Genomic DNA, 16,517 nt, shown 5'->3' on the forward strand with positions numbered 1-16,517 from the left:
TAAAAGTCAGTCACTCCAATGCCTGCTGGAGATGCCCCCAGCTCGCTGGCTCGGAGGGTGCCACTCAGCTGAGAGCGGGTGGGGGAAATGACAGGGTTCCACCCATGCCATGGGACGGCAGCGGAACGGTGAGATGGGACAGACGACAAATGTTATCCTCGAGCAGGGGGTTGAGATCGGCCACTCACAAGAATGCCTCCTTCACTCTGGACTCCTTCAGTGGCTCCTCGTCAGTGTCATGGCTGTTTCCTGAATGAGTCTCCGCTCTGAAAGATCACAAGCCCGTGTCAGCTGGCTGAGACAAAGCAAGCGAGGGGGATGGGGAAGGTGGAGCGACCCCAGCCAGCTCGCAAACGCCCGGACGCTTTCCGCTCTTGGAAAGCCAGGTCCAGACCCACTCCCCGCACCGCCCTGGACGAGCCTCGGTTCTGCCCTCTCCCGCCGCCACGCTAGGGTGAACGTCGGTTCTTTTGGACCCGTTTCCTGCTGCCTTCGTAGCAGAACCGTATTCTGCAGCACACGGGCCCAGCAGCATAAGCAGGGGGCTTTGTTCTTCATCAGCGATTTGTTTCTACCATCTTAGGACCAAGAGCTGTTGTTCCTAAGTAACCCTCCTCCTCAGCGGCAAGTCAGCATCATCCTTATTTCATACGCCCAGAGGGGAAGTGACTTGCTAACATCCCACAGCAGAGCTGGGAGTAGACCCCAGGAGTCCACAGATAGCCACTGGCCTATTCTTCCTTTCCCTTACACTCTGTGCAACACTCCTCCTCTTTAGAAGCCACCAGGCACCCCCTTCCACCAGCTGGCGGGAGCCAGGCAACGGCCGGGTACCCGTTCCAATCAGGAAGTACCACGGACCATCCTGGTTAGGCCCTGCCCTCTGGTATCCAGCAACAGCTGCTACAGGAGGCAAGTCCCTGGGGCTTTCCTACCTCCTGTACGTGTCCGAAGCAGCAGCATAGTGTAAGGGAGTGCAGCCTTTACAGTCCATCTCGTTAATACTGGCTCCGGCGGTGACCAGCGTCACCGTACACTGATAGCTGCCGTTGGCAGCCGCGTAGTGCAATGGAGTCCTGGGGAGGAGAGCAGAAAACGGGGTGAGGAACACCGGCTGCTAGGCAGAGCGGCTACAAACCCAAGGAGACAGCGGCCTCACAATGCAGGACTCTGCAGAGACAGCTGCCCCTGGGCAGCAGCCAGGCCCAACTGACACACACACAAGGCACAGCAATATGCAACCCCCCCAAGCTAAACAGCTCCCCCTTGGGTCAGCAGCAACTCCCCAAGAAGCAGAGCTGGGCTCCCATAGTGGGGGGAGGAGGGGACATGAATACGGGCGACTTCTGCTCTGCGAGCACCTTCAGCGCAGATCTTCCCAGCCAAAGGGGCTCGGCCGAAGACAGATTCGCCCCCAACGCCTGGCTCTCTGTCCCCCAGCCCTGGGGGCGCAATTGTTCACAAAGCGCTTCTCTCTGCACCCTCACACGGGTGTGCTGCCATCAGGACTTACCTTCCAAATTTATCTCTCCTCCTCAAGTCAGCACCGCTGCTCAACAGCAAATTAAGACATTCAACGTTCCTGCAGAGGGACCAGAGAGGACAACTGCTGAGAGGGGCCCGGGGTGAACCACGCCGAACCTGAACGCCGTCCCTCTTACCGTCAGCGTCGCCCCTCTGGGACTGCTCTGCCTAAACTCTGCCGACAGCCCACTTTCACATTTGTAAGAGGAGAGAGCACAATCGAGCGCCCTGCCTGTCCCTACTGGCATGGTGCCTAGATGACCCACTGTACTGAGGGCTGCCCGTATCACTAGCAACTCTCTAGCTCTCCACGGAACAAGCTCGTGCCTCAATTTCTCTCTTCTTGCTGCTCTGCAGCTACTGGGAATTGTATCTAGGTATTCCAGTGATGGGTAATAAAACTTGACTTCTGCCGCTAGCATGATCTAGGCATTGGATTTCTAGGCATTGGATTTCTGCGACTCCTGACTGCTGTTCCCTGCTTAGCCCGACTTGCTGATTGAGCAGAGGAAAAGCACCACTCCCATGAGCCCCTCCTTCCCCGCTGAGATGAGAGCTGTGCAATCCGCTCTGCAGTGCTAAGCGTTCTCCTTCAGCTCTGTGATATCACTCTGCAATGGCATGAAGTCGAACTGTAGTGGGACACGCGAACTAAACACACCGAGGAAATACAATTCGTTAGTTACTAATATTTCGCATTGACACTCTTCAGAGTGCTTTACAAACATGACCTGATTCCCCCTTACAGTATCCCCGGGAGACAGGGAACCATTTTAAACATGGGGAAACTGAGGAACAAAGGTAAGTGACTTGCCCAGAGGCATGGCACGTTCACAGCAGAACCAGGAATCAAAAGGCTCAGCTCCCAGGCCCTGCTTTGGACACTAGCCCGCATTTCCCTCCCAGAGCTGGGAACGGAACCCAGATGAGCTGACCCCCAATCGTGTCCTGACCACTAGATCACACCGCCTACATTACACACTGTGATACGCAGAGGGGCTAATGAACTTTATGTCCCTGTGACAGGGCAAAAGCAGCTGGTCGCCTCTCCCTAGAGGGCTGGCCGGTCAGCCCGGCGCGATGCCCGGCCATGCCCCGTGGCAGGGACTCACCCTCCGGAAGCAGCAGCGTGGAGGCACGTCCTCCCAAGGTTGTCAGGTGTGTTGATATCGAAACCCGCGGACAGCACGTGCTCGTTGCTCAGCGAGGAGACGATGCTGTACAGCTGACCTGCGGGTCAGGAGGCGGCGGGTCAGGAGAGGACTCGCCAGGCCCCTCCCCACCCAACACGCCCCAGCCTAGGCTACCCCCTCTCCTCTCCCCAAGCCACTGCAGGCTTTGCTCACCTGAGGAAAGTAGCTTACGACAACAGTCTGAAAATCCAAAGAGAACAGCTAAGTGCAGAGGGAACATGTCGTGGATTCCACGCCTGCCGAGGGGGAGAGAGGGCAGATAGGAAAGGAAAGGTCACAGCTCGCTGCCCTCTGAAGCCATAGCCCCAGCGAGCGGACAGTCCTTCCTCCTGGCCCCCTGACGGTGGCCAGGAGCGCAGCGTGCACGGAGAAGGAATCCTACCCCACACCAGCCTGCAGGGTCTCCCGGTCAGTCCTCCCTACGCTCAGCAAATTTCCTCCCGCACAGCAGCAGAGCCCAAAGCTAGACAGGACCATGAGATGACCTAGTCTGAGCTTCTGTCTAAACGCAGGCCATGCAGGTCCACCCACAGAGCCCTACATCAAGCCCAGTGACTATAGTTAGATCAAAACATTTCAGTCCTCAGGAAAATCAACCAGTGTCTCCAGTTCTCTGCCTGTGGCACAAAGGGCTACCCACGCCCAAGGCCCATAGGGGAGACATGAGTGATGATCCAGCAAGCAAGCCGGGTGCCATGCTGCAGAGGAAGGCGAAAACGCTCCAAAGTCCCTGCCAATCTGACCTGGGGGGAAATTACTCCCCTGCCCCAAATCTGGCGATTGGTTTGACCCTGGGCACATGAGCAAGATCCACCAGCCGGCAGCTAAGAAGGCTTCTCTGCTCTGCCTCTGAACACAGGCCTAACTGCTCCCGTCTCCAGCCATGGAGAATCGCTGATGCTTCAGAGAAAGGCAAAAAAACCCAGAATCCCTCACGTCAATTGCACATCAGGGGGAAAACTGCCTCCCACCGGATGAGCCCGCCCCCTGCTCTCTGCCCGAGCGCACCTCCCTCATCGTCAGGCCCCGGCGAGAGGGGGGTTCAGCCTGGAGGCCTCCTCACCTTGCAGTGTCAGCACCATTCGTCATCAAAGTACTAATTAGCAGCTCGTGGCCATATCTAGCAGCAACGTGGAGGGGGGTATTGCCATATTTGTCAGCACAGTCTATCTCGCTGCCTAGAAAAGAAAGCAAGAGGCAGCCGGCTCAGTGGGGAGTTTCTGGCCCAGGCAGCCCAAGACTTGCTCCCCGCGGAGGGCTGTGGAGCACTGCACCGAGACGGCGTCACGCTGCCGTTCTCCAGGCAGAAGGCCCAATGTAACTGCTGCCGTAACCTTCGGATGAGTGTGTGTAACAGCCCCTGCTCCCCACACCCACGCACACCTCCGATGCCTGATCTGCAAAGTGTCTGAGTCCATTGCAGCCCCGGCTAGGGAGCCCGGGCTCTTTAGCTCAAGCTGTAGCAGCTCCTGCATTTGGCTCGGGCGGTCCCCGGTTCAGCCCTGGCCACAGCAGCCAAGACAGCAGCTGGCACTGGACTCAGAGGTTGCCTCTTGTGGCAGGATCTAGAAGCACTGACAGTTCTTTGGCTCTGAGCTTCCATGCGGCTGGAATTTCAGCTTGGTGCTCCATGAGATCTAAGATCTAGACCTAACATACGTCTCCCCGTGCTGCCGACCGGAGAGGGGTACGGCTGTTCAGCTGGGGAACAGAGCTGATTTTGTCGGGGAGGCAGGGCACTTCATTCCCCTGGAAGATGCTGTTAAACACTGACAAAGGAGAGAGGGACGGGGTGCCCGGGAGGCACCGGTTGGTGAGAGAGCTGGAGTGAAACACATGGTAGGAGAAGAACATTAGCTCAGCGTCCAGCAAGACACTTACCGTTCTGTATGAGGATCTGAGAACGCGTAAACCGTCCGTGAATGGCAGCCATGTGCAAAGGGCTCTTCCCTTCCTTACTCTGCAGAGAGAGAGAGAGAGGGGGAAACTAGCCAGCTGGTGACAAACTGTCCCCGAACTCGGCAATCGAGGGGTGAAAGTTCCATCCGCCCCTGGAAGATCCCATGTGTCTGGGTTCTGAACTCCTCACACCCCACTGCGTTCATCCCGCCTGCCACCCCTGCACATCTTGTCTGCATGGTCCGGCCCCAGCCGGCGTACCTGAAAGTTCACGTCGGCTCCATTGTTCACGAGGAGCTCCAGGCAAAGGGCCCCATTGGTGGAGACGGCAGCAAAGTGCAGAGGGGTGAAGCCCTTCTCGTTGGGCTGATTGACGTTGGCGCCGTAGTTGACCAGCTCATTGGCCACGGCGTCCTGGCCCATGTAACAGGCGATGTGAAGTGCAGTGTTCCCAAGGCAATTGGGTTCATCGATCTGCAGGAACGAACAGAGCCAAGAGACTTCAGGGGATCTTGGGTAAGGATGCACTGGGACTGGCCAAGAAAAGGGAGGGGGGAGGGAAGCCCACTCTACAGAGAACCAGAAGCCATCAATCCCTGCTCTCCTCCACACATTCCCCATTCATGCCCAACAAGTCACCCACCCACCGTTCCCATCAGTGCCTGGGGACCCCCTCAAGTCATCACAGGAACAGGAGCAAACGCCGACTGCTCAGCACAGGAGGTGAAGAAAAGTCCCAAATCCAACTGAAACAAGGGCCAAACGCTATTCATTCCAGGGGGAGTTTGCGTTAGGACAATGGCGTTAACTCCCCTAACTCCTGGGGAAAGCACAAGTGACCAGAGCCTCAGTTTTCCCTCTCTAGCTTCACGTCCAGCAGCATCCCGCTGGGATCTGCGCCACCTCAGCGGGTGAGAATGCCCACTCACTACCCCCACGACAGCCAGAGAGTTTCCAGCACCCCCACAGATTTCCTTGGCAGTCACCCATCCAAGTACTAACACGGCTGGAGACGCTGCACGCTCTCCTGGGACACCTCCCAGCGTCTGCCTACACCCAGTGCCTTCCTTAGAGTCCGCAGAGCAAGTGGAGCCCAAGTCACGCAGTGGCGCTGGACTGGAATTGGCCACGTTCGTTTGCCAAGCTGCCGTTGGCCTCACCTCGACTCCCAGCCTCAGCAGATGCTTCACGACCTCGACCTGGCCACTGGCTGCCGCGGTGTGGAGCAAGGTGTAACCCTTCTTATCCTTGCACGTGACGTCAGCTCCCCGGGCCACCAGCAGCTTCAGAACTTCCAAATGCCCTGAGCCAAGGAAACCGGAACTCAGGGCTGCAGCACCTCAGCGGCCGGCGAGTCCCAACCACCGCGACCGAGTCGGTGGCGATGGGGGTTCGGGGTCGATACACAGCCACCAGACTGGGACCCGCCATCGCGTTCCACAGGTGACCCAGAGGGGGAAAGATTCCCCGTCCCCCAACCATGCCCTGAAGCTTGCGAGTAAGGCGATTCAGATAGAAATGTCTTAGCTTGACTTCACTTGCTCCACGTGGGATAGGCAGGGGCATTGATAAGTGGATCGAGAGCTTTGTCTAGCCTCCATATCCCCCACTGAAATGCTGTAACTCCCTGCAGTTCAGTCCTCCTGCCAGGCAATCCCACGGGCTGTACCTTTGACACCAGCCATGGGAAGGGACCGGCTTTCCCCCCTCTGCGCAGCACTGGCGTCGTATGAGCACCGTCCCCCCGTGCAGCGCCCTGTCCCTGGCCATGGCCTGCTAATGGGAGCAGGACCGGGGCCTGACGGCAGCCTAACAAGTGGCACAAGGCTTCCCCCTGACTGTCACTGCCCAGACTTTGGTCCCCCATAAGTTACAGGGGAGAGAAGAGGTGTTATGTCACAGGGCGTACCTGCCCTGTAGCGCCCCCTGCCTCAGCTTCCCATCACTCCTCTGGGCTGCCTTTCAGGGCTAGAGTCTTGACGCCCAGGCTGCTTCCCTGGAGTCCTCCTAGCCCCTAATTCAGGGCTTTCCCCAGAAGCCCAGCTTGCTCCCTGTGGTCTTCCCCACCAGCTTGAGTTCTCTGCCCTTTCATGAGGCCCGGGGCGTAACAGGCCATCACCTGACCCCAGGGAGTCCTGTTCCTGAGGCCAGGAGATAGCTATGTGTGGCACAAGCGGCCTGACCAATCAAGGCTGGCTGCCCCCCCCGGGGCAGGCCATCCCGTTACACCTTCATAATGTTTTTTGCATCCAAAAGGTGCTACGTGCCCTCCCAAGTCCAGCATCTCCCCCACCCCCCTGCAACCACACGCTGATGGGAGAGTCCAGAAGAGGGTTCTCCTCCCACCGTGCCTGCCAGATCTCAGCTGGCTTTGTCCTTCTCATAGAATCATAGAATATCAGGGTTGGAAGGGACCTCAGGAGGTCATCTAGTCCAACCCCCTGCTCAAAGCAGGACCAATCCCCAATTAAATCATCCCAAGCCACATGGCAAGCCATGTGATGCCGAACGCACCCAGGCCCGGGACAAGAGCGATCTGGAGCCCTGGCTGCCGAACGAACAGTCACATGGCACACGGAGACAGGCCAGAGTATGCCAGCCCAGGTGCTGAATGACACCCGAAGAGCTCGCAGCTGCAGGAGGAGGGAACAGTTTTGGGGTACTATGTGCAGAATTGGTGAGACGGGGGGAAGGGGAGAACATCCACAGCTGTGAGCCCCCCCCCACCGACTCATTGCCCGTGTCACTAGCTGTACCTGCAGGAGAGTCCAAAAAGGGGATGCTGGGGAACTGGGAAGTACCTGTATCAGAACAGGGCCAGCTAACAAAGGGAGAGAGGGGCAAGGCAAGAGGGAGATGTACCTAGGAAGGCTGCCCAATGGATGGGCTGACGCTCCTTCTTGTCACACGTGCTCAGGCTGGCCCCCTTGTTTAAGAGCAAGTTCACCATCTGGAGGAAAGAGGAAGCAGTTAGAGGAACGGCTCCCACCAAATTCCACCACCCCCACCCTGGCACCCATGAGAGCCTTGCGCTTTCTGCAGCACCTGGAGTGATGGGGCCCAGCTGGCCTCCAGGCGCTGCCGCAATTTAAACGTTTCCTAGGAGTAACGGCAGCCCCCGCCTGGCTGGCTGAACATGCCCAGCCGGGGATGTGGCCAGAGGAGGTCAGTCATACCAGAGAGGGCTCCCTCCAGACGGGCGTGCTGGCATGACGGGTGGGTTCGGAGGGCAGGGAATAGATGCTGCATGTTGCGTGTCCATGGTAGATGATTTCTCTCCCTGCCAACCCCCGGCTCCTCACTGCCCCGGCTGAGGATCCTGCCCATAGAGCGCATGCATCTAAGGACGAAGCACTTCCCCCCCTCTGGCCTGCAGCTTAGCAAGGCTTCATGGCTCCCCTTGTCTGTATTCTGGTAACGCCTCCAGGCTCTGATCAGCCGCAGGGCCCCACTGTGCCAGGCGCTGCGCACACAGCGTGGAACACAGGCCCTGCTCCAAAGAGCTCCCAAGCCAAAAGGCGGACAGACGGCTGCAAACAAAGCAACTTGGCCAGAGTCCCGAGCTTGTCGGTCACTGCGTCAGTTCCACATAGTCTCTTCCCTCGAGAGATCACCCTCACTTCACAGACGAGGAGGCCGAGATGCCAAGGTCACAGAACCAGACTGAGAACCCCCAAGTCCCGAGCGACTCCTCCCTCCGGACCACCCGCCCGCACCCCCTCAGGGAGGAAGACGCACGTGCGCACCGGGAGTGATGCTCCCAGCACCCCGCTCACCTCAATGTGGCCGCTGTGCACGGCGTGGTGCAGCGCCGTGCGGCCTGTGCGATCCGCCACGTTGACGCTGCTCAGCAGGGGGATGATGGCCTCCGCGCACTTGGTGGCCCTGTTGGCAGCGGCAATGTGGAGCGGCGTTTGCCAGTACTTATCGCGGGCGTTGACGTCCGCCGAGTGCTTCAGGAGGAGGTTAAGTGCCTTCTGCCAGGACAGAGAAAGGGTGGCTGTACCCCACGCCGGTGGGGGCAGACAAAGCCTCGGGAGCTAAGCAGCACCATTCGGTCTTGAAATTAAACCAAGCAGGCAGGGGTGAAGGGGCAGGTTCATCACTAGCAACGAGGCTGGTTACCCTACCCGCCTCTTAGATCAGTACCGGCAGCCCACAGCTCGCCCAGGGACTACAACTCCCAGCATGCAATGCGTCATCTTGATCACAGCTGTTGGATATTGGTGCCCAGGGCTGTAGCCCGAGCGGGCCAAGCTGGTGTGGGAAGGCTGTGATGTGGTTGGTTTTGTGCACTGCACTCATCACCATGGCTGACAGTTTGGGCAGCTCCTTGCCCGTCATCTTCCCCTTTCAATGCCACCCTGCTGAGATGTAGCCTGCTGCAGAAGGGTGGCTCTGTCGGGGAGTGAGACTGACTCTCCGGCCCTGTCTCCCGTAGGACAATAAGGCATGGCAGCGTTTTAAAACTGGTTGTAACGATCACACGTTAGCTAGGATGGTACAAAATCCTAGTGCAGACAGGGCAAGTTGTAGCTTAACACGTGTTACCTGGCTGACACCCAGAAAGCTACCATGTGCCTTTTCTCCACAAGGATGTTAAGTGTGCTGGCTATCACATGTGAAACACACCCGTTTTCCTAGCGTAGCTGGGGCCGAAGCAGCTGAGCAGCCTATGATGGGCTCATCTCCAGGGCGAATTCTATCCGCACCTCCAAGAACACTGCCCTGACAATTCAGCCCAATTGCGCCTACCCAGAAGCAGCCTGGGACCGGAAGGCTGTGAGTCAAGGTTTGCCCTTCAGGACTGGGGTGCTAGCTGGCAGACTTGGCTGGGCAGTGGGAGCCGTACCAGGCACTAGCTGTCAATACTCGTATTAGTTCCTCATTTCTTTGCGTGATTTTTCTTTTATAAAACCACTGAAATCTAGACAAAGCCACGGGCAGTCACCAATGATAGCCAAGATCCCACAAACAGAACACTGAGGGGGCCCAGGCTGGGGTCTTCAAAGGCCCCTACCCGCCCCCCACCAGATGGAATTTCAATGTGTGCTGTGTGCCTAAGTCCCTTTGGCTTACCAGGACATCTGAGCCTTACACTGTGGTCAGCCAGACCTTCACAAGACTGTGCCTATCTCACCCTAGAGCAACTCCGACTGGTCAGACAAACCTCAAAGGGAGAGGTAACTTATTGTCACTAAGCCATTCCAGTAAGAGGAAAGGATGCTGCCCCTGACCCAAAGCCCCTGCTGAGAAAGGAAGATATACGTCCTTGAAAAAGCATCTCAGACAGCTGGCTAAACCACTGAACCAACCTACTGGACCCAGACAGTGGGACATGTGAATGATCAAGGCCCTGAAATCAGGCGGGGAAGCTACAAAATGTGATGCTTTTTAAAGCTCCATTTTCCAGCCAAGCCCCTTGGGGAATCTGAAGCCAGATACATCCGCCTTCATGCAGGGAGCAGCTGGCATGTTCCTCTAGAGACCCCCTCTGCCCACCACAAGGGATGGCACTGAATGGTTCCACTTCAGCTTTGCTTCTCCAAACCGTAAGCATGCAAGAGGGATGCATCTAGAACGGAGAGCATGTTCCTCTTCAGCAGGGAACAGCGGAGACCTCTCCATGCCTCCAATTCCAACCTGAGTCCCTGGCCCGGACGAGATCCACTCGTTCTTCCTCATCCCGGGGCTGGCGGCTCCCAGGAGCCTTGGGAGCACGCAAACGGAGCACGCGTCCCAGAATGCTGCTTTGTGCCCTCACGTGGGCACTGGCCAAGGAAAAAACACTCCTTTGCACTAGGCTTTTGATTGTGGAATTGTGCTGGGGGGCTGGCGGGCTCAGGGTGGGCCACAGACTGTCTAGGTGGCAGGTTCGAATCCAGCCCAGCTCAGGAGCGACCAAAAAGCTCTTGAACTGTTTGGTGGCCCTTGCATGGAGCGTCTCGGTGTAGTTCCCAGAGGGCAACCAGCCACCTTCCAACATCACAGCAGCAGCTGCCCTCCTGGGGACCGAACTCCCCTCTCACCCCTTAAGAAGGCCCCTCCAAAAAGTCACATGGGGGAGTACGTGGCGCATGGGGGAACCTGCCCTGCTGTTGCCTGTACGGCCCATTCGAAGGCTAAAGACAGGCCTGATCTGACACCCCTTCCCAGCGCGAAATCCCCGGCACTGAGCCCTGTGATCTTGCAGTTAATGAGCGTTCTCTAGTGACTCATGAGGTGTGAGGCTCGCAGGCGCAGACCCATGTGACCCACTGACCTACATTTTATCCTCATTCCCCCCCCTTTCCAAGGACAATACACCACAACCCCATCTCCCATGGGGCCAGCTGATCTTGAGCAGGAATGCAACACTTCCTAAGTGTGTGGGGGTAAGGAAGGGGACAAAGGCAAGGGAGGTGGCTTAGATTAGGCTGCTCAGCTGCTGGAAATGGCTTAAAGCCATGGGGATAGCAGAGAAAAGCCATTACACAAGTTAACTGGCTCTAGGGGAGAACAAAGAAGTTAAACACTTTTCCGGGCAGATTCCCTCCAGGGAGCACTGGTGTGCAAAGCAGAAAGGCCCCTTCCAAGGGGCCTGATTGAGAACAGAGAGCGAGGCACTCCAACGGAGCAATGGTGGGGACAAGAGAGACCCCAGCACACCCATAACATGCACTGCAGCCCTCAAATCCAAAGCCAGGACCCAGAACAGGGTTGCTATTGCCTGCATGGAAATATCCCCCCCAGCGCTGGGATAGATTCCGGGGGGGATCTTCAAAAGCACTTAAGAGATTTAGATGCTCAAGTTCCATTGAGGGCCAGTGGGATGTGCGCTCCTAAATGCCTTTGGTGCCTTTGAGACACTCCCCACTCCTCCTCTGTTCTAATACGATTAACAGGAATTGTCCTGCTGCCCAGGACTCGTGGGGTTCTTCCTCTTTGCCGTGGAGTTCTGCCTTTCTCTAGCTCATCTCAAAGGGCTTTGGACCCCACATCCCCCCCGAAAGGTAGGCTGGCTACTATCCCTATTCCAAATGCAGCCAAGACAAGGACACAGAGGGACAAAGCAGCTTGCCCAAGTTCACGTAGCATGGTAGTGACAAGGTTCAGCTTTCCAGTCCCCTGCTCCAGCCGCTTGACCACAACACTCCGCTCTCCCTCAAGGTGTCCATATGTCAACTGGCTTCCACTGCACCAAGGAAGGTTTAGGCTGGACACTAGGAAAAACTTCCTGTCAGGGTGGTTAAGCACAGGAATAAATTGCCCAGGGAGGTTGTAGAATCTCCATCACTGGAAATTTTTAAGAGCAGGTAGGACAAACACTTGTCCAGGATGGTCTAGATAATATGTAGTTCTGCCACGAGTGCAGGCTACTGGACTAGACGACCTCTCGAGGTCCCTTCCTGTTCTACGATCCTATGATTCTATATTTGTTTAGCCAACCTCTGCCATCCATGTCACAACCCGGTGACCAAAACAAAAGCCCCCATTTCAGTGCATCTCTGCCCAGAACTGGACCGAACTGGCTCGCGATGAAGCAGCTCTGATGTTTCACTCCAGGTACAGATCTCTTGGGGACCAGCACCGAAAGGAACTGAGAATAAAGTGGCAATTTCATGATGTTTCGGTTCAAAGTTTTAAATCTTTGCTTAAGTTTCGCAGGGGACATTTGAGTGGGGAAGGCAAGTGCTCGACAACACTTGCTCACGGAACTGCAGAAAGGATGGGGCACAGAGGAAGTAGGAAGAAGAAATTTCTGAGACACCTAATTGCTATTCCTGGCATACAAGAGAAACTCCCATCAGCAGCTAGCATGTGGGATGCCAGGGAGTATTTGCCTGGTACAAAAGCCCCTTTTTTAGCACTCAGGAGTCACTGTATAGCCTGGCACCTCCAGCCTGTTCTGCTGCCCATGATGTCAGCTGCCACCTTTCTGTACTGTGCACGCTGACAGATTCATTTCTGTTCATCCACGGGGGAATTGTGCTTGACCTTAATCATTGTCACAGGAACACGCTGGAAATCGATGCAGAGAGCTGCACGTGAGGAAAGATTTAACTATGCATACCTTGGCTAAACAACATTATTGTGGGCCCGCCCCACGGGCCTGCTGCACACAGAACTGCCACTGCCTGCAAAGAAACTTACGTGCCCAGACGTGACTGCAGAAGTGAGCCCTCAGAGGGGGCGGACGTGATACTAGTTGAAAGGTGTAAGCATCACGGTGGGAGGGGAATTGGCTAGGGTGGTCCCAGGAGTATTATTACAATTAATAAAGTGAAGTTAAGCCCAGGAAAGGCTGAATATCAGGAAATACTTCCTGACAGTGAGATCCATTAGGCTGCGGCATCATCTCCTAAAAGAAAGGGGTGGGAGCCCCATCACTTGGGGCATTTAAAACGAGACAAAGCCCTAACGGGAAGATACTGCAGGGAGAACCCATGTATTGGGGGTGGGGTGTAAAGGGAATATTACGGGTCTTTCCCAGTTCTGTTTTCTATTTTTCAAATTATTATGGGGTCTGAATGGTCCTTTAACTGCATTGAAAGAGAACATCCACACGCCCCGCCCCCGGGCTCTCAGCCAGAATCCGAGCAGGCATGCAGAAAGCATGGGAAAGAAAATGGTTACTCAAAAAGGAGCCCAGAGGAGACGGACCGATTCATTACTGCAAGGCTCGCAAGGGCACCTACCTCATTGCGAGAAGCTGCGGCCCGATGCAGCGGGGTTAGCCAAACAGTGTCCTTCGCATTTACGTTAGCACCTGAGGAGACGGAGCAGAAAGGGGAGGTGAACACACCTGCGCAAGGGGCACTGCCAGGGTACAAGGCACCGTCCCTGTTTTTAAACACCCACTGCCGTATCTGCTTGGGGAGACAGGACGCCAATTTCTGCTGTTAAAGAAGGAATCGTATTGAGCTTTAGGGCCGGTCTACACTTAAAAGTTAGGTCGACATAGCTACAGTGCTCAGGGGTGTGAAAAATTCACATCTCTGAGCCAGTAGTTAAGCCCATCGAAACCGCGCTGTAGACACAACGGGGCCGATAGAAGAATTCTACCTACGTCCGCAAACCCCGTCTGTCACTGCAGGAAAGGTCTAGACAGTGATGCTGTGAAGGCTCAGCTGCCGTTCTGTAGTCATGCTGCTGTAGTGTGGCTCCAGCCTTAGCTTAGATGCTACAAGGCACGCCCTCCGGCACCAGGGGCATAAGCTAGCCCGGCAGAGGGACGGCAGCGCTGAGCTAGATGGAAAAAACTACATTTCCCAGCACACACTGCTCCACCTTGAGCTCAGTGGCCACAAGACTACCAGTCCCAGAATGCAGTTCGTCATCTTGATCTAAAAGGAGGCTGCTCAGACAAAGATGGTGCATTTTGTACTGGAATCTGTAGGTCTTTGTCAGCCGTGCCTCTGTGTACAGGTGAAGGAGACCAGAGCCGCACTGCAGGAGTCCCTGCCCTGCTGGCTCTGTGCCAGCCTAGGACCAGCAAAACCCAGCTGCCCCAGCTCTGCTGCACAGAGCTGCCCTGCCCTGAAAGCCACGTGAAACACGTCTGTCAGGGCTGGTCTAGGATCACTAGGGGCTCTTCCACGCCACCAGCAAACTGCTGACAAGTCAAGGGCATCTAGAGGGAGCAATGACAATGAATTCCAGATTAGGGGCCTTTTTTCGCCCATCTGTGGTGTGTGGAGAGCGAGCCTGGATGTAGATTTGAGCGGTTTCAGAGGAAAATGGAGGGGCTGGTAACTTGGGTTAGAGCCAAGTACGCAGCAGGCAGATGCTGAGCAAAATTCTCCAGTCCTCATCCCACACCCGTCAAATGATCCAGATCTGCGGCTCCCCACTCCACTCCTGCAGTTCGAGGTTCCGTCACTACCCTTCACTCCTGATCCCCAGTCCCTGCTATCCCAGCTCTGGGCTCCCCACATAGAACTCTGTCAATGCCCCCCAATCCTAACCCACAGCCCCCCATTATTACCGCCGTAGGCTCCCCCGAACTCTGCCGTTGCCCCTCAATCCCAATTCACTGCTCCCCCCACCAGGTCTGCTGGTGCCCCTCAATCCCAATCTGCAGCCCCCTAACCCCCAATATTTCAGTTCCAGGTTGTTTTAAGATTTGCACAAACCTCCTCTTGGGATCTGGGTGATAGCAACTAATGACATTTCCCTTGTGACTCAAGCACCAACTCTCCTGTGGATGAAAAACCCTTGTACCCTATGCCTTGAGCAGCAGCCCTTCTGCGTTAGACCCACAGGAGGGCCAGGCCAGCTAAACCTGAGGACATCCATGCAGCCGGCAGTACTGGGCAGAGACAGCTGCAGGTCTTACCTGACAGTATTAGGAGCTCAATGATTGGGACATCTCCTAAGTAGGCAGCAGCATGCAGTGGGGTTCGTCGTTCTTGGTCCTGCACAGGGAGATAAGAAAAGGCCGTAATGCAACTATCCACACAGCAAACACAGCTGCTTCCCCATCCAACTTCCCGCACCCGAAAGACCAAAATGTTGCTTCCTGCCCTGAGTACATCTGGGTAAGTCTGAGTGGATGGAGGCGTCTGCTTAGGACCAGCAATAACAGACAGCCTGGTAGGGAAGCAATGGACTACCTTTCACACCTTAGTCCACTTCAGGGTGCACTGAAGTGTATCTATCAGGTAGAGTAGGGGCTTGGAGCCAGGAATCCAGGGTTCTAGTCCCAGTTTGGGAAGGTAAATGGGGTCTAGTGGTTAGAGCCGGGGGCTGGGAGCCAGGACACTCAGGTGGCTAATTTCTAGCTCTGTCACTAACTCGCTCTGTGACCTTGGACAAGTCACTTCACTTCCTCCCTGCTCCAGCTTCCCTAAAGAGAGATGGTATCTAGCTCGCAGGGTTGTAAAGCTTAATGAAGGTTTGCAAAGCACTTGGAGATCCCTACATGAAAGGTTTATAAAACCACCAAGCACTATTACCCCAAGGTGCTCCGCATGCCCTTCACACACCCCGTCATTCTATGTCAAATACCAACAACAATAAAAGCTTGCAGGAGCAACTCCCAAAATGCACCAAGCCCAAATGACTGGGAGAGGCTAGAAAGGTGCAGGAAGCACAGCTTAGATAGGATCAGTTTTCTTCACTTGATGCTGGGCCCTGGGTAACCTCTGCCTTGAGGCATTTGGCTCAGTCTCAGCAAACAGCAAGTGGGTTAGATTGGCACAGAAGAGAGTTTTAAGTCCCACATTTTAGTTGCATTTAATGAAAGTTGTATTTTTTTCCCCATTAATTAAAAAAAAAAAAAGAGAGAGAGAGAATCAAGAAAACAACTGGTAGGACTGGCACAAACAACCTGGAGAAGCAGAAAGTGAAACCGGCCAATCGCATTCTGAAGTGAAATCAGCACGCAAAGAGATATGTGCGTTAAGGGTTAATCACACTCTCATTTTTCAAGCAACAGAGCAAAGGCATTTTAGAGAAAGGATGAGCGTGATCAACTCCCTTTAAAGAGAAGGAGACTACAGAATTATCACGTCCCTGAACGAGGCAGCCACGGAACAAAGTCTCCTGATCCCTTTGTAACATGTCAAGATACGATCTAATCATTAGTCCCAGTGGCTGGCACCAAAACCAGTGCTGGGCCTCCCCTCTGAGCCAGCACAGAGTCCACGATACTCAACCCAGACCGATGCTGCTCTGTGCACTATTCTTTCAGGGTACACAGCAGTGCTAACCCTGTGCATGCTGCAGCATGGACAGAAGGAGGCTGAGGCATTAAATGCAAAGGCCAAGAGCATGCAGGGAAAACAACACTAGGCCAGAGCACAGCTTGGAGCAGCATGCAGGGAAACCTCATTAATGCCCCAGAGCCTATCAGAGAGTAAGATGCTGAACCAGACTCAGCCACTTACACAGAACCCATGACACTGACCTAGACAAACA

General features: G+C 55.4%; 1 protein-coding gene across 2 annotated transcripts in view; it reads right to left on the reverse strand.

The window, feature by feature from the left end:
* Positions 1-16,517, reverse strand: part of ANKRD52 (ankyrin repeat domain 52) — a 51,237-nt gene that overhangs the window by 28,824 nt on the left and 5,896 nt on the right. For both annotated transcript variants that reach the window (XM_037883731.2, XM_043532587.1), the window contains exons 3-15: positions 14,935-15,013; positions 13,295-13,365; positions 8,393-8,593; positions 7,479-7,566; positions 5,777-5,919; positions 4,878-5,090; positions 4,599-4,677; positions 3,781-3,895; positions 2,871-2,953; positions 2,637-2,754; positions 1,514-1,582; positions 936-1,076; positions 189-266 (exon numbers count right to left, since the gene is read on the reverse strand). In XM_037883731.2, coding sequence (XP_037739659.1) covers positions 189-266; positions 936-1,076; positions 1,514-1,582; positions 2,637-2,754; positions 2,871-2,953; positions 3,781-3,895; positions 4,599-4,677; positions 4,878-5,090; positions 5,777-5,919; positions 7,479-7,566; positions 8,393-8,593; positions 13,295-13,365; positions 14,935-15,013 — 1,478 coding nt within the window. The remainder of the gene's footprint in view (positions 1-188; positions 267-935; positions 1,077-1,513; positions 1,583-2,636; positions 2,755-2,870; positions 2,954-3,780; positions 3,896-4,598; positions 4,678-4,877; positions 5,091-5,776; positions 5,920-7,478; positions 7,567-8,392; positions 8,594-13,294; positions 13,366-14,934; positions 15,014-16,517) is intronic.

Source organism: Chelonia mydas, chromosome 20, assembly GCF_015237465.2.
Source record: "Chelonia mydas isolate rCheMyd1 chromosome 20, rCheMyd1.pri.v2, whole genome shotgun sequence".
NCBI lineage: Eukaryota > Metazoa > Chordata > Testudines > Cheloniidae > Chelonia > Chelonia mydas.